The sequence below is a fragment of the Schistocerca serialis genome, chromosome 3 (genome assembly GCF_023864345.2).
Source record: "Schistocerca serialis cubense isolate TAMUIC-IGC-003099 chromosome 3, iqSchSeri2.2, whole genome shotgun sequence".
Taxonomy (NCBI): domain Eukaryota; kingdom Metazoa; phylum Arthropoda; class Insecta; order Orthoptera; family Acrididae; genus Schistocerca; species Schistocerca serialis.
The window spans coordinates 801,258,373-801,282,086 of record NC_064640.1 but is presented as its reverse complement, the minus strand read 5'-3'; the positions used below and the strand labels follow the sequence as shown (position 1 = coordinate 801,282,086).

The 23,714-nt window shown below is 44.2% G+C and overlaps 1 protein-coding gene across 1 annotated transcript in view; it reads right to left on the bottom strand.

Moving 5' to 3' along the window:
- LOC126470646 (protein obstructor-E) overlaps positions 1-23,714 on the bottom strand; it is a 55,496-nt gene that overhangs the window by 16,900 nt on the left and 14,882 nt on the right. The window contains exon 2 of the mRNA XM_050098628.1: positions 1,505-1,918. Coding sequence (XP_049954585.1) covers positions 1,505-1,918 — 414 coding nt within the window. The remainder of the gene's footprint in view (positions 1-1,504; positions 1,919-23,714) is intronic.

Genomic DNA, 23,714 nt, shown 5'->3' with positions numbered 1-23,714 from the left:
TGGAGGGGCATGTGGTCGGGACACCGCTCTCCTGGCCGTATGTCAGTTTACGAGACCGAAGCCGCTACTTCTCAGTCAAGTATCTCCTCGGTTTGTGGGAATAACCAAATACGAGGGTCACTCAATAATTAAAGAGATAAATTTCTCTCAAGAAAAAAACGTTTATTTTTACAAAACAATACCTTTTCTACTTTTCAACATAATACCATCGAACAATTATGCACTTGTTCCAATGGGCTATAACCTTTTTTATTCCGGCTGCAAAGAACTCTTTATCTTGATGTTTGAACCAATTTCCCACAAACTTTTTCACGTCCTCGTTGTCCTCGAACCTCTTCCCACGTAATACCTCCTTCACTGCACCAAACAAATGGAAATCACTCGGTGCTAAATCAGGATTGCAAGGGTAATGAGGCAGTACTTCCCAGCCCATTGTTTCGTTGGTTTCACGGGGTAGGTGAGCAATATGAGGATGTGCGTTGTCTTGTCCTCTGATATCCACGTCGTCTCTCTCTCATGGATGGCTTCACCTTTTTTAAAAGCAAATCCGAGTAGTACATGCTGTTCATTGTACGCTACTCTTCGAGATAATCACAAAAAACTGGACCTTCAGCATCCCGAAACACCGTCAACATGACTTTTCCTGCTGGTGCTTGGGTTTTGAATTTTTTCTTGACAGGTAAGTTGGTGTGTTTCCACTCCATGCTTTTTTTAAATTCTGGTTCGTAACAGTGAACCCAAGTTTCATCACAAGTCAAAATTTTGTTGAAGTGCTCACCTTCTCTTTAATATCGTTCCTTTAGCTCTGTGCATACTCTCAACCTTGTTTGCCTGTGTAGCCGCATCAACTCCTTTGGGACCCATCTTGCACATCTTTTGCGGTACTTGAGCTTGTTACAGATAATGTTATGAACTGTAGAAGTACTAACTTGAACCTTATCAACCATCATTTTCACAGTCACATGGAAGTCGGCACGAATAATGTCACCAATTCGACTTTCAAGTGAGGGTGATGAAACTGCAACTGGTTGGCCATAACGGTGTTCATCAGTTGCTGAGTCGCGACCATTTTTGAACTGCTCTAGCCACTCGTAAAAATGTGCACGATTCTTACAACTTTCACCATAAACTTTAGACATTCTACAGTATACATTCACTGGTTTCTCGCCTTCAGCAAGCAAAAAACTAAGAGAACGTTGTTCAACTGATGTGGACGTTTGAAGCTGATTCGCCATCTTCAAATGTATTTTTGATGTTATAAACATAAGAATGTTGATACATCAGCTGATCAGGGCTCATCCCAGTAATGCCAACTTAAAGCAATAAAAGTAATAAACTTGCCATGCTAACAGTTTTTCCCAGACCAATTTGTCTCTTTAATTGACCCTGGTATATTAAAAAGTGTCTGGTAACAGTTTTTTGTATTAATGGATTACTGTTGTCAGCATTTGGATCAGAAGAGGTGCAGGAGACTAAAAGAATGAGTGGAAGGTGTCGAACGTACCTTCAGGGTTGCACTGGTCGAGCAGCAGGTCGGGCCAGTTGCAGCTGTGGGTCTTGTCGTCGTAGACGAGGCCGGGCTCGCACGGCGTCTGGTGCGGCACGCCGAAGGCGCATTTGACGTAGGTGGTGCTGCACTGCGCGCTGTCGGGGTAGATGCCGAACTGGTACAGGCAGCCGGGCGTGCTGATCGGTGTGAGGTCGGCCTTGCGCGTGCCGCAGTCCACGGCCCAGTTGTAATTGCAGTGGTTGTGCGCTGCGCCCTTGCCGTCGTACAGCAGCCCGTTCTCGCACTGCTCCAGCGTCACGGTGCCGTTGGTGCACAGGAAGAAGTGGTCGCACAGGTCGGGGTGCGGGTACGTCTGCACGCCCAGCGGCTCCGGGCACGCGGGCACGTGCAGCAGCACGCCCGCCTCCGCTGCAACAGGCAAAGAGCTTACAGTTCCAACTCCTGTCAACATCGCGAGGCATTCGAGGCAAAGCTCTAGCTCTATTGCTTATCGAGTCGATGGGGATTTGGACTGAGGTTCCTTGCAGGAATAACCACACCGCACAAAATTTAGTCAGCCCCAGGATATATCACACCAATATAGTGTAACACACCCTCTAGGCTTGATAATGCTTTCAGTCTGCTGAGGAAGAGAGTTCAAAAGTTTCTTCAGGTATGCCATATCGAGCTGAAGCCACTCTTTGATGATTAGATCCCGTAGAGCTACCAAACTGTGGGGATGTTTCATCCGCAATTGCAAATAACGCTGGATATTTTACACTGATCAGCCAGAACATTATGACCACCTACTTAATAGCCGGTGTGTCCATATTTGGCCAGCCAGTGTTGCCGAGCGGTTCTAGGCGCTACAGTCTGCAACCGCGCGACCGCTACGGCCGCAGGTTCGAATCCTGCCTCGGGCATGGGTGTGTGTGATGTCCTTAGGCCAGTTAGGTTTAAGTAGTTCTAAGTTCTAGGGGACTGATGACCTCAGATGTTTAGTCCGATAGTGCTCAGAGCCATTTGAACAATTTTTTTGTCCATATTTGGCACGGATAGCAGCGGAGACGCGTCGTGGCATGGAAGAAGTGAGGCTTTGGTAGATCGCGAGAGGGAGATACCACCACATCTGTCCACCACACAAGTCACCTAATTCCCGTAAATTCTGGGGAGGGGGTCGATGGACTCTGACGCCAAGATCAGTCACATCCCAGATGTATTCGACAGGGTTCACATCTGGCGACTTGGGAGGACAACACGTCAATTGGAACGCGCCATTGTGTTCTTCGAACCACTCCGTCACTCTCCCATCCTTGTGACGTGACGCATTATCTTGTTGAAAAATATGACTTTCGTCGGGAAACATGATCGTCATGAAGGGGTGTATGTGGTCTGCTACCACTTCTTGGCCGTCATTGTGCCTTGCACGGGCTCCACTGGACCGATGAAGGCCCACGTGAATGTTCCCCAGAGCATAAAGGAGCCACCGCCAGCTTGTCTCCGTCCCACAGTACAGGTGTGAAGGAGCTGTTGCCCTGGAAGACGACGGATTCGCGCCCTCTCATCGGTATCATGAAGAATATATCGGGATTCATCAGACCATGCAACGCTCTTCCACTGCGCCAACGTCCTGCGCCGATCGTCACATGCCCATTTTACTCGTAGTTGCCGATATCGTAGTGTTAACATTAGTACATGCATGGGTCGTCGGCTGCGGAGGCCCATCGTTCGGGGTATTCGGTGCAATGTGCGTTCAGACACACTTGTACTCTGCCCAGCATTAAAGTCTGATATTAGAGTTGCCACAGTTAGCCGCCTGTCCTATTTTACCGGTCTGCCTAGCCTGCAACGTTCGACATCTGTAATGAGGAGTGTCTGTGCAACCCCACGACGTCTGGACGTGGTTTCATCTTGGTTTCGCCACGTGTTGAAGACATTCATCACAGTACTCCTCAAAACCAGACTAGTCGTGCAGTTTCCGAAATGCTCGTGCCGAGCGTCCGGGCCATCACAATATGCCCTCGATCAAACTCAGATACATCGCGCAGCTTCCCCATTCTACACACGTATAGCACGCTAGCTGAGCCTACATGCACCGTGCGTGCTGTGTCTGACAAGCAGTCCTTCCTCGCCAGGCGACGCTGCTGTCGCTCGAACGGGTTTATATCGACAGTAGTTCGGTGGTCATTACGTTCTGGCTGACCAGTGTATACTGTAGTACAGACTCATATTGGATGATTTGGCGGGACAGTAGAGGTGCAGCCAGGTGCCTGAGTGTTCGTCTAACCGGAAATGTATGCATGCAGCCCTGTGAACATAGCGGTTGTCATCCTGGTAGACGGAAGCGTCTACAACATATCAATCATGAAAAATACAGGACAAAGAGCTAAACGTGCGGCACCGAGAATATTGAAGTAAACGCCCAGGTTGTGTTCATCATGTCCTGAACGAGTGGGCTGAAGTCATGGCACAAAAAACGGCCCGCAGACATCACAGAACCCTCTCAGGCCTGAACTACACCCTCCACTGGCTGCGCGTCTCATTTAGCCATATGTGAAATCAACGTCGAGTATCATTTGAGAAGAGGCAATATCGCGATTCGTCGGCCCACACTACACGCCTCCAATTAGCTAATGTGTAGTTTCTATGGTTTTTGCCCCAGCGAAAGTATGCATCTCTATGCACCACGGTGAGCAATAGGAGGCAACAGACTCCAAATGACTTTCTTATGCAGTTTCCTTTGCAACGTTTGCTCTGAAACTGGTTGAGATGGACCTTCATTAACTGAAAGCAGCAATTCCTGTCAGGTTGGAAACTGACTGTCACTGATAGGGCATGGAAATTTGGGTATATGTGATAAGTTGAATGGGACCAAATTGCTGAGTTCATCGGTCCCTAAGCTTACTTAAGCTAACTTAAACTAACTTACACTGAGGACAACACACACACCCATTCCCGAGGGAGGACTAGAACCTCCGACGGGGGGAGCGGCGCGTAGTGACTGATGTTAGTGGAACACACTGTTACATGACTATACACCAATGCAAGGTTACGTTGTGGAGTGAGATCCGTATACTTGCGAAACACTTCGAACGATAGCAGCCACAAAAATTTCAGACATCATGATAGTCAGCATACTTATGTTGTAGACTGCATATCTTTAAACCACTAAACTATTAGCGTACGACGATCTTAAAGAACGCGTTCACGAATTTCAAACTCTACTTCCCTGCAGCGGTGATCTCCCTTGCGCGTTAGTCTGAGTTTTATTTAGACGCTGAGAAAATGCTACACTTAAACATGTTAGATGTATTGCGAGTACTTGTCGTGTTTCTCTCTGCCAAGATCATAAAAAAAGGTAGAAATGTCAGTATCACCTTAATTCTCTGATGCAGGATACTTTCATTCAATGAATTAATGATGTTTACAGAAACTTGATGGGAAGTTGCTCTGTATCTCTAATTGGTGTTTTAATATTGAGTAATGGATATGTTATATCGTAATATGCCTCAGTACTCAAACATTGGAACTGTGCTTCCAGAGAATATTTATTCATCATTGTGCGAAATTTACAGGAGTTGGACAAAAAATGGAAACAGCATGAAAAATGCATGCTTTAACTTAAATATAGATACTAGCCAATCCTGCAGGTCGTGCTGTCGTGTTTGATCACTAACGGCATCTGTTCCATGTCCTCAGTACGTCGTAAGTGTCACTCATGGCCAGAACAGTGTTCTGTGTAGTTGTGAAAGCATAAGTCAGTTCGAAAGTGGGCGAATTGTTGGTGTTCGTATGATAGGTGGTACCGGTAGCCGAAGCGTGTGGTACTTCAAGGGGCAACGATCAAAGATTTATACCGCACACAGGGAAATCGGAAAAACATCACTAGCTATGTCACACCACGAACGAAAGTATGTGTTGAGTGATCGTGACAGACGATCAGTGAAGGGGACTGTGAAAACTAAGTGGACAACAGCTGCAAATGGAACTGCAGAATTTAATATCGCACCCGCGGACTTTGTCAGCACAAAAAAGACATAAAGCGAACTCCAGAAGCAGGGAACTGCAAGGCGAACTTGAATTTCAAAACCATTTATTAGTGAGGCAAATGCCCCTAACAAGAAAACGTGGTGCCCAAGCCATGAAACCTGTAACATGGAGCAATGGAAGAAAGTCATTTGACAGGATGAGGCTTGTTTTACACTGTTTCCAATTTCTGTCAGAGTTTACGTCGCAAGGGTGAAACATGCCGGGGATTCGGTGATGGTTTGGACAGCCATATCGCGGTATTCGGTGGGCCACATGGTTACTCTGCTAGGTCGTATTACTGCAATGGCTTATGTGGCCATTTTTTCTGATCAGTTCGATCGCATAATGCAATGTTTGTTCCGCAATGGTGATGCTGTGTTCCAAGATGATAGGCCCTCTGTTAACACATCTCACATCGTCCACAACTTGTTCTATGAGCACCATGATGAATTGCCGCATCTACCAGGCCACCACCGCCACTATATCTCAATGTAATTGAGCCTTTGTGTTCTAATTGCTAGAGAAGGGTGCGTGATCGCAACCCACCTCCATCATCATTACTATTTTGCAGGAAGAATGGTATAAGATTCCCTTGAAAACCATACAGTACCTGTATTTGTGCATTCCAAGACGACTGGAATCTGTTTTTAATACCAACGGATTTTTCTACGCCGTATTAGTGTTGTGTTTTTGGTGTTTCCAGATTTTTGTCCATACCTTGAACATACTATTGCACAACTAACCACAGGCGGATGCGCTGGAACATTTTCGAAGTTGGTGTAACATTACGTCGTGCAATAGCTTTCGTGTAATTTCTCTAGATAAAATCTCCTCATGAGTAATCTGCACTTACGAAGCGCCGGCCGGAGTGGCCGAGCGGTTCTAGGCGCTAGTCTGGAACCGCGCGACCGCCACGGTCGAAGGTTCGAATCCTGCCTCGGGCATGGATGTGTGTGCTGTCCTTAGGTTAGTTAGGTTTAAGTAGTTCTAAGTTCTAGGGGACTGATGACCTCAGAAGTTAAGTCCCATAGTGCTCAGAGCCACTTGAACTTATGAAGCGTCACTACCTTTCTAATCGAGTGGATTCGAAGAACATCATACCTGATGTCATCTATGACGGGATGGTTGATTCAGACAGCCACAGAAAGTAGTATGCAAGTCTGCCAAAGCACGACAGAGTATTGGGGTGGGGGGAGGGGGGGGGGGAGGGGTGCAGAGATGACCAGTTACGCGCATATGTAATGAGCCATCTTTAGCTCGATTGACTTGAACTGAAATGTTTCTAGCTTCTCCCATTCAGGAAGTATTGAGGAGATTACTGGAATGAAAAAATGTTGGCGGTTAGCTTCGGTTTTTAGCATGTACAAGGCAGCTAAGCGCTTTCTATACGGTGAACTCTCGACGACTGCGCAAGCGACGTCTCGCTTAAACACTGCCACTTTCTTCACGTTGCGAAATGAACAGCAACTTGGCCTGAGAGTTTGCCCACTGACTGCCTTATGTTCAGTCCCTGGCGAAAGCAAACAAGTGTTCTGCTAGTCACACTGTGTTATAAGGAAGTCGGCGTATCGCGATGCCCGTGGACAACGCAGATTTTGATGCTCACTGCCGCAAAACGCCATAAGGAAGAGCTTAGAAGAAGCTAATGTGTGAAGAAATACTCTTTAAATCAGTTTATTATTTGCTCTTGTCATCATTTCTACAGTTTTCTAAGAGTCATGAAGAGAGCCCACCTACGCTTACGCAGGTTTATGTTTCAGGGATACTAATGATTTTTCCTTTCGTAGGAAGTTATTTAACACTTGTTGTGGTGCTATGTGTATGTGGATAGTCGTCGGAGCACGTATTAGAATAAAAACGTGAATACCAACTGAAACATTCATTGTACTGTACTCTGGTGGATTGATGTTCACATGCCCATCCGAATTTAGATTCCTAGGATTTCTCTGAGGTACATCATATGAATGGCAGTATGGTTCTTCCAAGTGGACGACCGCTCATTTACTCTATCGCCCTTGTTCTTCTAAGTTAGTCGTCTATTTTTAATGAAGTCGACTTCGGGACATTTAACTATATTCTTGCATCGTATTTTCCTTACGAATCTTTTGATAACTGACTGCAGCACCGTTAGAGAAATTCAGTTTCCTGGAAGAGGGCTTAAATCCATGTCTTTGGTTTCGCAGTTACACCTACATCTACACTACTGGCCATTAAAATTGCTACACCACGAAGATGACGGTCTACAGACGCGAAATATAACCGACAGGAAGAAGATGCTGTGATGTGCAAATGATTAGCTTTCCAGAGTATTTACACAAGGTTGGCGCCGGTGGCGACACCTACAACGTGCTGACATGAGGAAAGTTTCCAACCGATTTCTCATACACAAACAGCAGTTGACCGGCGTTGCCTGGTGAAACGTTGTTGTGATGCCTAGTGTACGGAGGAGAAATGCCTACCATCACGTTTCCGACTTTGATAAAGGTCGGCTTGTAGCCTATCGCGATTGCGGTTTATCGTATCGCGACATTGCTGCTCGCGTTGGTCGAGATCCAATCACTGTTAGCAGAATATGGAAACGGTGGGTTCATGAGGGTAATACGGAACGCCGTGCTAGATCCCAACGGCCTCGAATCACTAGCAGTCGAGGTGACAAGCTTCTTATCCGCATGGCTGTAACGGATCGTGCAGCCACGTCTCGACCCCTGAGTCAACAGATGGGGACGTTTTCAAAGCAACAACCATCTGCACGAACAGTTCGACGACGTTTGCAGCAGCTTGGACTATCAGCTCGGAGACCATGGCTGCGGTTACCCTTGACGCTGCATCACAGACAGGAGCGCCTGCGATGGTGTACTCAACGACGAACCTGGGTGCACGAATGGCAAAACGTCATTTTTTCTGTTTACAGCATCATGATGGTCGCATCCGTGTTTGGCGACATCGCGGTGAACGCACATTGGAAGCGTGTATTCGTCATCGCCATACTGGCATATCACCCGGCGTGATGGTATGGGGTGCCGTTGATTACACGTCTCGGTCACCTCTTGTTTGCATGTTGCAGGTCCTGTACGGGCCTTTCTGGATACAGAAAATGTTCGACTGCTGCCCTGGCCAGCACATTCTCCAGATCTCTCACCAATTGAAAACGTCTGGTCAATGGTGGCCGAGCAACTGGCTCGTCACAATACGCCAGTCACTACTCTTGATGAACTGTGGTATCGTGTTGAAGCTGCATGGGCAGCTTTACCTGTACACGCCATCCAAGCTCTGTTTGACTCAATGCCCAGGCGTATCAAGGCCGTTATTACAGCCAGAGGTGGTTGTTCTGGGTACTGATTTCTCGGGATCTATGCACCCAAATTGCGTGAAAATGTGATCACATGTCAGTTCTAGTATAATATATTTGTCCAATGAATACCCGTTTATTATCTGCATTTCGTCGTGGTGTAGCAATTTTAATGGCCAGTAGTGTATAGTCCGCAAACCCTCTCACGTTATTGTGGGTATATCATTGCCCTCCTTTCCATACACAAGTTTTTCACGGGAACATCGACTGTTGTAAAGCCTTCTTACCAGCTAGAATTTCTCTAATTTTCCCGTCACGGTCATTTTGCGCATTGTGTGTGTTACTTAACTGTTTCTGTTCAATGAACGATCAAAAAGTTTCCGTTTGAGGGCGTTGCTGCCGCTTATGTGCAACGTAGCGCGACTTCGATACAGGTATACAGGGTGATTCAAAAAGAATACCACAACTTTAAAAATGTGTATTTAATGAAAGAAACATAATATAACCTTCTGTTATACATCATTACAAAGAGTATTTAAAAAGGTTTTTTTTCACTCAAAAACAATTTCAGAGATGTTCGATATGGTCCCCTCCAGACACACGAGCAATATCAACCCGATACTCCAACTCGGTCCACGCTCTCTGTAGCATATCAGGCGTAACAGTTTGGATAGCTGCTGTTATTTCTCGTTTCAAATCATCAAGGGTGGCTGGGAGAGGTGGTCGAAACACCATATCCTTAACATACCCCCATAAGAAAAAATCGCAGGGGGTAGGATCAGGGCTTCTTGGAGGCCAGTGATGAAGTGCTCTGTCACGGGCTGCCTGGCGGCCGATCCATCGGCTCGGGTAGTTGACGTTCAGGTTTCATAACTAACCTTTTTCGTAGGACTCTCCATACAGTTGATTGTGGAATTTGCAGCTCTCTGCTAGCTCTGCGAGTCGATTTTCCTGGGCTGCGAACAAATGCTTGCTGGATGCGTGCTACATTTTCATCACTCGTTCTGTCCGCCCCAGTAGCTGAGTGGTCAGCGTGACGGATTGCCGTCCTCTGGGCCCGGGTTCGATTCCCGGCTGGGTCGGAGATTTTCTCCGCTCAGGGACTGGGTGTTGTGTTGTGTTCATCATCATTTCATCCCCATCCGGCGTGCAGGTCGCCCAATGTGGCGCCGAATGTAATAAGACCTGCGATATGGCGGCCGGACCTGCCCCGCGAGGGGCCTCCCGGCCAATGACGCCAAACGCTCATTTCCATCACTCGTTCTCGGCCGTCCAGAACTTTTCCCTTTGCACAAACACCCATTCTGTAAACTGTTTGTGGTGTCACCGCCAGACACCACACTTGCTAGGTGGTAGCTTTAAATCGGCCGCGGTCCATTAGTACATGTCGGACCCGCGTGTCGCCACTGTGTGATCGCAGACCGAGCGCCACCACAAGGCAGGTCTCGAGATACGGAAGAGCACTCGTCCCAGTTGTACAACGACTTTGCTAGCGACTACACTGACGAAGCCTTTCTCTCATTTGCCGAGAGACAGTTAGAATAGCCTTCAGCTAAGTCAATGGCTACGACCTAGCAAGGCGCCATTAACCATTTTAAGATAGAGTCTCACTTGTATCATCAAGGAATGCTGTATACAAATGATGGATTAAAAGTTAAGTATTATAGCAGTTACGTACTTTCCTTGCTACCATTCATTACGTATCCTGTTTCAGACCTCTCTCTAGCCTACGTGAGATTACGCGTGCCTTTCGGCTACTTCAGTGTGGCGTAGCTGTCTTGTTACGCCACAACACTGTTTATACCAACGTTTAATACACCACCTATCAGGAGGTTTAACACCATACTTCGTTCGAAATGCATGCTGAACAACTGTCGTCGATTCACTTCTGCCGTACTCAATAACACAAAAAGTTTTCTGTTGAGCGGTCGCCATCTTAGCATCAACTGACGCTGACGCGTAGTCAACAGCGCCTCAAGCGAACAAATGTACAACTAAATGAAACTTTATAGCTCCCTTAATTCGCTGACAGATAGTGCTTAGCTCTGCCTTTTGTCGTTGCAGAGTTCTAAATTCCTAAAGTTGCGGTATTCTTTTTGAATCACCCTGTATATGCACAGACATGTAGGCAAGGGATTAGTGTGGCACTCGTGTCTTTCCCATGTGCTCGCGGTGAGCGCGGTAACGTGAACTATGGCGACGTTATTACCAAAGGCTTCCAAACAGGACCAACGTGCTTCTATTCTTTTCTTGGCTGCCGAAGGACAAATACTGGAGGACATCTATCGGAGAACGGATACTGTGTATGAGGCAGCATTTCTATCGAGAACCGCTGTTGTGGAATGGCGTACCAAGTTCCGTGCTGGTCGCGGTTCGATACAAGAAGCCGGTCGATCTGGGAGGGCAGCCTGATCCACTAAGAAGTGGGAGACACTCGAGCACGCACCCTATAGTCCTGATCTCTCTCGATTCGATTTTCGCGCTTTCGGTTAATTAAGAAAGGCCATGGGTGGTCGACGATTCCTGTCCGACCAGGATGTTCAGCAGGCAGTTCACGCAGCAAGAGACTGTATTTTACTAGGCGGCTGTCTTATACCTGGTGCGTCAGTGGGATGATTGCCTCAATGCTCACGGTAATTTTGACAGATTGGCATACCGATTTTGGACTGTACGGCCTTCGAACGGGAACATTTTGATTGTCCCATATAACATTCGCTCTTGGGTTTTTAACAGTAAATTTCTCCGTGACCTAACCGACAAATGCGCAGTTACTGATGAGAATCTTCCGTCTACTGCTATGTCTTCCCATCTTCCTCTAACTAATTTCGAAATTATTGGAAGAAAAGAGGAGCAATATGTTTCAAATGGTTCAAATGGCTCTAAGCACTATGGGACTTAACATCTGAGGTCATCAGTGCCCTAGTCTTAGAACTACGTAAACCTAACCTAAGGACATCACACACGTCCATGCCCGAGGCAGTCTTCGAACCTGCGACAGTAGTAACCGCGTGGTTCCGGACTGAAGCGCCTAGAACCGCTCGACCACAGCGGCCGGTAGCAATATGGAAATTAGAGACTTGGCACAAGGTTGGATACGATAAAGATGTGGAAGGAAATGGCCAGGTCCTTTTCACAGGGATCAGCCCGGCAACTGCTATAATCTACTGAGGTAATCAACATAAAACGTAAATTACGATGGCCGAATGGGGATTTGTTTCACGATCCTCCCAAACGCGAGCCCAATGTCGTAGCCACTGTTTCGCTTCACACTATCGCAACTATTAGTCTGTTACGATGACCATTTGCTTAGGGATTGAATTTTTTTTCTTTCTCTTCATTCGACGGCTTAGAGATAAAGCAAATTGGAAGAGTCTCTTATCACAGTTTAAATAGTTTTTTTTTTAAGATTTTCTGGTTACTTATTCGTCGCTTCTTTCACTCTGACAATGATTTGTTAATGTGGAAAATACAAAGCCACAATGTCCTTCGGGGTCCACGAAAACTGTTGGGCCTCAAAACCTGGTTGGATATGTCAGTTCAAATGTCGTAAAAAGGCAAGGGCATACTACCTTCAACCTTCGATCTGATGACAGCTCTGTCTTTCTTACGACAGTTTAAAAAATTAGTTTCAACGTTTTGATCGATAGGCTGGTATGTAAGTTCATTCGGTTATAGGCATAACTTGAACATCACAATTTCTTGCATGTTGTTTTACACTCTTACTTCTTGCTTGATTTATGGTGGGCAGTGCATCTGATGGGGCTTCAATTGAAGCATTACCATGGGTGATACACCATAACCATTCATCAGTGCTTCACAAGTAAGGCCGGAGTTTAAAGTCGTGTCAAAACGCTAGCTTGATACTTTTTTTATTTTGCTTCTGGACAAAAAGTTATTTGAGGTGATCAGAATAAATGAGTACCCTTTATCTGCGCGTGTATAAAATTGCTATAAAATGCGCCTCAGAGTGCTCTAATTTTCCTTATGAAATGATTCCATGACGGCTGTCTCCTACGAGATGATCAACTTCTGGTTTACAGTAGGATATTAAATTCGTTTCGAGGAATTCCACGAAACGGTGTCGCATGGACATCGTCATCGAGCTTTGCCTGAGTGAAAGTTTTGCTGTGCTACGAAGGGTGCTGTGCACTCTTGTGTAGCAGTATTTATAAGAGATCGTCATGGTTGAACGTTTACAACTAGAAAGTGGAACATTTTCACCGTACTTTTTTCCTCTGAACTCGAGATTTTGTTCAGATTACGAACAGAAGAGGCAGCTTCCTGTAAAACAGCTTTCTCTGCGAATTTAATTCTGTCGAGCAGTGACGTAGCACTTGGAAGTTAATTCCAACGGCTACACTTCCGTCTCCGCTGAGGAAAATGCTACAGTGATGTGAGTACCACGGAAGGCTCCAGTCAGTTGAGCACAAATTTCTCTGGGGTGTAGCTAGTAGACGAGAGAGACAACCGCTAGCTGATGCGGAGGAAGATGGTACAGTTCTATGTACGGAATGGAGTGGCAGGGAATGAGCTGTTTACTGTCTCGAGAAGAATGTCATGAATGTACGAATGCTTACAGAATACGCGTTAAGAAGAGGACAAGGAGTTGTTATAAATACAAATATATTAATGCCACTGTACATTACAGATAATGACCTCCACTCCGATTCCAGAACTGTTTAAGCACACACATCCGCGAGCAACCGATGTCTTTAAGAAAAAATGCTGTTTTCGTTAAGGTTCAATGCCCCTTCGACAGCTCCGTCGATGGTGAATTCAGATTTCACTACAAAGACAGTGCTTCACCAAAGGTAGCACGTTGAAGGTGTATAGAAACCGAAGCGTCCCTAATAAAAGGTCAGCAACTGCAAGATTTGTACAATTGTGAATAACTACCACGGGGCCTACAAGATATCAGCTACAGAAAAGGCCGAAGTCAGCAGTACATCTGTTATGGCTGGAAAATGTACTTACCGTTCTATCAGCGACAGTAGCGATAACAAGCTATACATTTTCTTCCGAGTAACAACGTGTAGCAGTTGGAAGTATTTGATCATCAGTAATTATCGTAACAGGTGGATACAGTTAATTCTTTTTGGATATAGTTTCAGCCCTGCCTTATGTAAGGAGAATATATTATGTCAAGTGAAGGCTAGACACACTGCACTCATTACGGATAAAACCACTTCCAATGTTGAAAGAGGCATTAAAGTTCATGAAATAAAAATGAAAAGCATCCTATTGTGAATGTGTATGGCAGAAATTAATAAAACTTTCAAGTAGTACTAATCGATACAGAATATATTAAAGATTTGATAGCACGTTGTAGGTGTATAGAAACCGAAGTGTCCTTAATAAAATGCCAGCCACTGCAAGATTTGCACACTTGTGAATAACTACCACGGAGCCTACAAGATATCAGCTACAGAAAAGGCCGAAGTCAGCAGTACATCTGTTAGGGCTGGAAAATGTACTTACAGTTCTATCAGCGACAGTAGCGATAGCAAACTGTATATTTTCCTCCGAGTAACAACATAAAGCAGTCGAAAGTATTTGATAATCAGTAATTATCGTAATAGGTGGATGCAGTTCTTCCTGTTTGGATATAGTTCCAGCCTTGCCTTGTGTAAGGAAAATATATTATGTCAAGTGAAGGCTAGACACACTGCACTCATTACGGATAAAACCACATCCAATGTCGAAAGAGGAATTAAATGAAACTGAAAAGCATCCTATTGTGAATGTGTATAGCAGAAAGTAACAAAACTTCCAAGTAGTACTAATCGATACAGAATATATTACAGATCTGATATTTTTAATGCGGAGACACAGTGTGATAAGACACCACCGACTGCTTTCCGTATCAAAAGAACGGAAGACATCAACGTCAAAGCGAGATAGCAAGAAATCTCCGGCAAGCTCAGGTAAAAGTGTTTCAAAGTGCATGTCAAGAGGCTGCGCGAGATCAAAAGACGCTGTCAGAACGTGATGGAAAGAAAGAAGAAAAGTTGGCGTGTAATAGTTCTTTGACATCGAAGCCGTTAGTTAGGGTGTGCTGACTCTTTTGGGGAAAGAGCGGGGAGGTAATCGGCCGAACTGAATGGACCCACACAGTATTCACCTGAAATGGTTAAAGAAATAATCAGAAATATAAGCTAGGATGCTGGGCAACTTAACTTTACCCTAATAAGTATCTAGTATCTTAAGCACCACGCCATTACGGTTGGTAACGGAAAAAAGGGATTTACCTATATAGAAAAAAAGGTGTACCAGTGATGTTATCTCAATTTGAAGGTGATTATAAAAGGCTTGAGCTGCTAAAAGACCACGAAAGTCCAGAGTTACTGTAGGGTATGTGGTTTGAATATAAGTTATAGGAAGGAGGAGGAGGAGGAGGAGATTAGTGTATAACGTTCCGTCGACAACGAAGTCTATAGAGACGGAACACAAGCTCAGATTGCCGGCCAGAGTGACCGAGCGGTTCTAGGCGCTACAGTCTGGAACCGCGCGACCGCTACGGTCGCAGGTTCGAATCCTGCCTCGGGCATGGATGTGTGTGATGTCGTTAGGTTAGTTAGGTTTAAGTAGTTCTAAGTTCTAGGGGACTGATGACCTCAGCAGTTAAGTCCCATAGTGCTCAGAGCCATTTGAACAAGCTCAGATCATGGAAGGAAGTACATAGGGAAAGAAACGTACACTCAGATATCCAGAAAAAATGTTCACATTCCCACAGTAACTACAGTAAATAAGGAAACTATTGAACGATTAGATAAACATCTCATTTGTGTCAATTACTGAGGAGAACTCGATTCAGAAGGAGCCTTCGGGAAACGCGTAATTCCAATCCCTGTGTGGCCATCCAGATTTAGATCTTGCGTAATTTCCTTAAATCACTTATGGAGAATATCAGGATGTTTTCTTTGAAGGCCCCATCCTCATTGTACTCCGTCGCTCATGACTGTGTCGTGACGGGACGTAAACATTGAAAACAAAACTACAATGAAAGACTATGGATTGTTAGTCTGTGATACTAAGTTTCGCTTTAGAGAAAATAACAATAATCTAGAGGCACTTGTATTAGCACGGAAACGGGAAATATGATTAAGAGCAACTAGAATAGTCCTGTAATATTTATTTTTGGCGTTTGAGAAAACATCACACAAAATATATTGCGGTTAGATGTAACTGACGACCAGCCTCGGCTTCACACCAGTAGCGGTAATAGATTATATGCATAAACCTTCCACGTGAATCAATCTATCTATTAGTGAAAATCGTATTAAAATCTCTGCACTTGTTTCTGATAGATGCAAGTAGCTGTTCATTGGTTAAGCATGAGTGCGATTGAGAGAAGACGATAATTTTTAGACATCTGAAAATTCGAAACAACAGAATTAAAAACCGAAATGATAAAACTTCAGAAAATGTAAAAGGGGGATCGCACAAAGATCAACCCCATTGCTCGAATTTTGCGCTGTAGTAGTGAGATAATTGGTGAAATAAAGCTTCAGAACTATGATAAAGTATTTAACTAGCTAGCGACACTGCAGCACTGAAAAAATAAGTAAATTGTAAAAGGACGTAGAACGAATACCGAAGGGTCAGCTACATTAGTAACGCAGACACGAGTAACATATGCTAAATCTGTCAAATTGGCGTGGCACATTACAAGATCTGAATAGTTGTTGCTGTCTAGAAAGGAAAGCTCCATGAGACGGAAGGAGCAAGGAAAACGTGAAGTACAAACTATCGTGGGCGAGAAAAGCTTCGTTCAACAAAAGAAATCTCATACCAACCGCTGCCTGTAGAAGAAAAGGACGGGAGCTTCTGAAATTATACATCTGATCTAGGACTCTCCAATGAAGCAAAACACCGGCGGTAGAAAGTTTGAGGAGAGTTTGAAATGTGATGCTACGCAAGAAATCTATAGATACTAGAAAAGAAGCGGTTTTAGATGTAAGAAATTCGGAAAGAAATCTATGGGGAAATCTCACAAGCAGAAATGAATGAAGTGAAGAAATAATTCCGTGGAGAAACTTTACCAACAGCAAAATCAGATGTGTAGGTGCTCTAAGGCTTACAGGTTTGGTTAATCTGATAGTTATGAAGTAGTGTTGTTTAAGATAGTGTTCGTAGTAACTATGTTGCCCTGAACAGTTTTTATTAAGGTAGAAAGCAATAAAACCGTGGAGATACTTTACCAACAGCAAAATCAGATGTGTAGGTGTTCTAAGGCTTACAGGTTTGGTTAATCTGATAATTATGAAGTAGAATTGTTTAAGATAATGTTCGTAGTAACTATGTTGCCATGAACAGTTTTTATTAAGGTAGAAAGCAATAAAAGGTTGCACCAAACTAGTCGAAAGCTTTTCGAACGCTCGTCTCTTGCACAGTCCTTAATCAAGGAAAGGTCCTTGTTCCATGCTAGCATATATTTTTCATTAAGCTCTTACCTGATGAAGTGGGCAAAAATTAAGACAGTGTAATATTATTCGGGAAGAGCGGAATCTTTCCTCTCCATTATCATCATCAGAGTAAGGGCGCGGATTCTGAACAGCATTCCTGTTTAGTCTGAGAGTTTTCCCTCTCTTGACCTTACCTCTAGCTGATAACCAACATTATGGGCTCTCTAACTGCTTTGATCGTGTGTTAGTTAAAAGTAGTGAGTAACTGTTTCGTCACGTGTGACACATTTTCAAAGGTTCTGATAGTCTATTGCGCGAAATGACGGTAGGAAATGTTTTTGGAAATTTGTGGTAAGGTCTTATGGGACCAAACTACTGAGGTCATTGGTCCCTAAGCTTACACACTATGTAATCTAACTTAAACCAACAGCAGCACACACACCCATGCCCGAGGGAGGACTCGAACCTCCGACGGGGAGAGCCGCGTGGACCGTCACAAGATGCCTAGACCACGCGGGGTCACGTCATTCAGATTAACTGGTTTCTTAAATGTGCCATAATATTTTGTTTATAACACAGGCTGCAATGGTGATGTAGCAATTTTATCTCATTTTACTATATTTTTAAATAATTTAACAAAGAATTTAAATAAAATTTCTGTTGGCGTTTCATCAACGTTCGGTGCCGCTGTGCTTCGTGGACATTGAATTGGAAATATGAATGTTCAGCCATACCAGTAACTATCTAGATATGAGGCCAGCTAGAAGAGATGAAAAGTATCGTCTACATCTACGTTTATACTCCGTAAGACATTTTGTGGCGTGTAACGAAGGGAGCATCGTGGATGGAACGCGAGAGGAAAGATTATGCGTTTGTATAAACCAGAATTTCTGCTATTTTACAGTTGTGGGTATAACGGGAGAGGTATGTGGCAGGAAGTAATATGTTTCTTGATGTGTACTGAGATGCCTTCTCTCGGAATTTTAATAGTCAAGTACTGCAGGGTCTTCATTTTTCTTCCTAGTATCATTCTTAATTCGAGTCCACTGAATACTTCTACGATGGTTTCGCACAGTGGAGAATGTCACGGCTCATCTCTGAGTGTTCTTTATCTCATCTATTAGTCTAATGCGGCAAAGGGCTTGGACTGGTGAGCAAAAGTCAGGAGTCAGCCCAATGAAATTTCCGGTGCTCATCTCCGTGGATAAATTATATCTCCTTAGGATTCCTCCAGTGGATCTGATTTCTCTACAGTCTGATTTACATTGTCCTTCTCTCTCAAATCGCAAAGGATGGATATCCCCCACGTATTTAACTGTTGTGCATGACTGTGGTGACGGAAGAACCATTCATCACGTGATTATTTCTGACTGACGTCATCATTCTCGATTAAAAGTAATCGATCGTCATTCTGTTGCCGCAGTCGGAGAAAAAACGTCAGGCAATATATTTGTATAGGATGTTTGAATAAAGTGTCACACTTGTACAGTAGGTAGAATTGGTCGCTGATAGAAGAAAAGTTCACATGTTTATATGTCTGGAGACCAGTACCTGTTGATATAGGGTCATTTTACTTGTGACAAGTAATGTATAGTATTCGGTAGTGTAGGTCGTAGTAAATTACCATAATACGCACTTGTTTGCAGATGCACTTCCTCGAGCACTCATAGAGGTGAGGCATTAGGATCGCTTCAGTATATGTGTATTGGCGGGAATTGGTGGTGACAGACTCATGGGGCCACACGCTGTAACAAACAAATTAACAGGCACTGCACGATGAATTACCAGCGCCATTCAAGAACGTTACCTTTGTAGAAAGACGACTACTGTCGTTTATACAAGACGGGACACAATCCGATTTTCTACGGATTGTGCGACGTAACTCACCACATAGTTTCGAGGGCGATGGATAGATCGAGGGTGCCTCCCAATATACCGAACCTGAGTATTTTGTGTTTATGGCTTGAGGAGAGGGGGGGGGGGGCATTTTAAGACAACAGACGATGTACGTAAGGGTAAGCATGTGACCAACGCATGCCACGCAATCCGAATGGAGTTTGGTGTATTTGAAAGAGAGCGTGATTTGCCGGGAATAAGGGCTGATGTATGTGTTAAGATGCGTGGTAACAACATGCATCGCTGTCTATAGTGTCTAATTTTACGTAACAGGGATGGAAATGAGAGGACCGATTGGCCCATACCTCAACAGGTATTGGTTTCTGGACATATCATTACAGAAACTTTTCCTCTAGTTTGTACCAATAAAACTTCCTGCAGCACTTGTTTCTAAACAATCTGTATCTCGAGCTGGCATCTCAGCCCGGAAGTTTTAATTGAAATAAACACTGGGCGTGAAAACGTATATTGTATAGCATCGATTCCTTTCGAATGCTATCGGCAGACTTATGTACAGTAGAAGTGCTGACGACCATCTGATTATGTGAGGGTGCAATATCTTTAAATCCAAGCACGCGCAGGCAGTGGAAGTATTGCGCAGGAAGCCGTGTGTGTGTGTGTGTGTGTGTGTGTGTGTGTGTGTGTGTGTGTGGTGCGACACGCGTTGTGTTCTAACCTGCCCCACCAGCCGGCCGCAGCGCGCGTGGTAACCAGCCGGTTGGGCTGCATTAGCGGCCGTAAGCTGGCCACGGACAAATGTCATGGCAGGGACTGGACTGGCCGATGGTGCAACCAGATCTAGTTGCAGCCGCCGCCGCCGCGAGTGAAAGGCATACGAGTAAGCCGGCCTGCTCCAGATTTCTCCGCGCCACTTGCTGGACCCCGCCTACAAGTATACGCATGCTAACGCGATCACCGAATTACCCCAAACTTGCCTTTCGCACTATAATTGGTGGTATAACGGCGTAACTTCAGTAATAGGCAAATATTTAATACTGTGTTCATGAGTCCCTCAACCGAGCACTAGACCAACCAGCCATGACATTACTGCAATTGGACTCTCGTGGCAGTCGTCGGAAACAACACGGACGTTACAGCAATCTGGTACAGTAGTGACTAAGGAAAACGCATCGCACTTTCAATGCTTGTACTATAATGTGCTACAGCGTGTCCTCGTAAAATATCGTCAGTAGTGCAGTACGGTGTTATCCATAATCATGAGAGTGGAAAACAGAGAAAGATGTCGCAAAAGCGTGAAAGGTGAAAAAGAGCTTGTATTCAAAGTTCTACAGTTTTGCCAGGAACAAGAAAAGCAGAATCAGATTACGATGCTTCTATAAAAAGCAATCTTGCGAGCTATAAAAATGGTAGGGTCGTCAAAAAGAACAGTAAAATACATTCTGAAAAACTTTTAGAAAGCTCCTAGTTTCTCCAGATGACTTCGATAAACCAGTTATTCGAAGAAGCTTTTTGGAGTATTATGAGCAGAGGAAGACAATGCCGACGTTGAGAAAGATGCTTATATATTAAGAAGATGAGATATATTTTCAGGATGGAAGGGGAACACATCGGTAAATTTTTAAAGAGATAGGATTTCATTTCAAAAACGTAAAAATAAGAAAACCATATCAACAGAACATTTCGACATTGTAAAAAAGCGTGTAGAACACCTGAGAGCAATGAGAAATAATGAAAAGGGGCCTAATAAACCAGTGGTGTTCACGAATGAAAGTGGCTACATACTAATTATACCACGAAAAAGTGCTGGCAGCACGAATTTCCGGGTACAATGACTAATAGCAGCGTAGACCAAAGATCTATTGTTCTGCATTCTGGAGAAGAAATGGGTTTCATAGAGGAAGCAGACTTAATTTGTGATTCCAAACCAGTCCCTACATTATGATGATGATGGGGATAACTGTCACTAATGGTTAGAAGAGAAACTGATTCCTAACATTGCAGCTGGTAGTATTGCTGTTTTTGATGACGCACCGTATAATGTTGTTCAGGAAAGTAAAGGCCCCTACTACTGTAGTTCACAAGGAGGATATAACTGAAGAGCTCGTTCAGAACAAAATAAGTTTTGAACTGAACTTAACAAGAAATGACCTTTTACAAATTGTGCGTTATAACAATCCAAAAACCTATTTTTGAGGTAGATGCAGTTTTATAGTATAACGGATATAGGTCTACCGTTTTGAGGCTCCCTCTATACCACTGTGGTTTGAACGCTATAGACCTAACATGAATATAATGCAACAAAAAATTTCGGAAAAATTGTTTCTACCATTAATTTAGTTACCATAAAACAAATAACCACTGAGTATTCACCTAAGTTTGCCCAACATGGTTGGTTAAAAGCTTGCGAACATATAAAAGGAACAGAGAATGAAGATTGGCGGGGGAATGGGTTAGTGGAAGAAGCAACAGAGAATATAATATTCAATGTTGGTCTAGAGAGGGAAGATGAATATGCAGAACATGACGATGACAGTGGTATGGATACTGACATAACGGATGAAACTGGAGCAGATTCCAGTGAAACGGATACAGCAGATGAAGAGCTTGCCTTCTACGCTTGTGTGATGAGCCATCCACTTCGTAATGCAGTGTTCCGAAATTCCTTCACCAGGGAAGACGAATGGAATATTCCAGAATTTGAAACACGAACAGCTGCTAGCATGAGTTTCTTAGAAGTAGATACCATAGGGGTTGCGAAGCAACTCAAATCGCTTGATACGGGCAAGTCTTCAGGTCCAGATTGTATACCGATTAGGTTCCTTTCAGATTACGCTGATACAATAGCTCCCTACTTAGCAATCATATACAACCGCTCGCTCACCGATAGATCTGTACCTACAGATTGGAAAATTGTGCAGGTCGCACCAGTGTTTAAGAAGGGTAGTAGGAGTAATCCATCGAACTACAGACCTATATCATTGACGTCGGTTTGCAGTAGGGTTTTGGAGCATATACTGTATTCAAACATTATGAATCACCTCCAAGGGAACGATCTATTGATACGTAATCAGCATGGTTTCAGAAAACATCGTTCTTGTGGAACGCAGCTAGCTCTTTATTCGCACGAAGTAATGGCCGCTATCGACAGGGGGTCTCAGGTTGATTCCGTATTTCTGGATTTCCGGAAAGCTTTTGACACCGTTCCTCACAAGCGGCTTCTAATCAAGCTGTGGGCTTATGGGGTATCGTCTCAGTTGTGCGACTGGATTCGTGATTTCCTGTCAGGAAGGTCGCAGTTCGTAGTAATAGACGGCAAATCATCGAGTAAAACTGAAGTGATATCAGGTGTTCCCCAGGGAAGCATCCTGGGAGCTCTGCTGTTCCTGATCTATATAAATGACCTGGGTGACAATCTGAGCAGTTCTCTTAGGTTGTTCGCAGATGATACTGTAATTTACCATCTAGTAAGGTCATCCGAAGACCAGTATCAGTTGCAAAGCGATTTAGAAAAGATTGCTGTATGGTGTGGCAGGTGGCAGTTGACGCTAAATAACGAAAAGTGTGAGGTGATCCACATCAGTTCCAAAAGAAATCCGTTGGAATTCGATCACTCGATAAATAGTACAATACTCAAGGCTGTCAATTCAACTAAGTACCTGGGTGTTAAAATTACGAACAACTTCAGTTGGAAAGACCACATAGATAATATTGTGGGGAAGGCGAGCCAAAGGTTGCGTTTCATTGGCAGGACACTTAGAAGATGCAACAAGTCCACTAAAGAGACAACTTACACTACACTCGTTCGCCCTCTGTTAGAATATTGCTGCGCGGTGTGGGATCCTTACCAGGTGGGATTGACGGAGGACATTGAAAGGGTGCAAAAAAGGGCAGCTCGTTTTGTGTTATCACGTAATAGGGGAGAGAGTGTGGCAGATATGATACGCGAGTTGGGATGGAAATCATTAAAGCAAAGACGTTTTTCGTCGCAGCGAGATCTATTTACGAAATTTCAGTCGCCAACTTCCTCTTTCGAATACGAAAATATTTTGTTGAGCCCAGCCTACATAGGCAGGAATGTTCATCAAACTAAAATAAGAGAAATCAGAGCTCGAACAGAAAGGTTGAGGTGTTCGTTTTTCCCGCGCGCTGTTCGGGAGTGAAATGGTAGAGAGATAGTATGATTGTGGTTCGATGAACCCTCTGCCAAGCACTTAAATGTGAATTACAGAGTAGTCATGTAGATGTAGATAACTCTTAATCACAAAAGTTAGTGCAGTTTTCATTACATAACAGTAGTTGTACCGTACTTCCTTCCCTCCGAAAACCCGGTTACGCTATGACTCACGATATGCCGACCGAAGCACTTTCATTCCCAGCTAATACAGTGGCTTGCGAAGTACATGTTTAGATTTACGAGGTTGACGAGTACATTGTTTTGTTGGCATAAAGATTTTCATAAATAACAAATCAGACATGTTGTGTTGTGCTTGATTTCTTAAAGTGGGTAAAATAGAACAGCGTGCCGTCAGTCTTTCAGATAATTTATCGCCAACGGAAGTTTAACCAAAGTTTCTACATCTACATCTACATAGATGATCCGCAAGCCACCGTACGGTGCGTGGCGGAGGATACCTTGTACCACTAC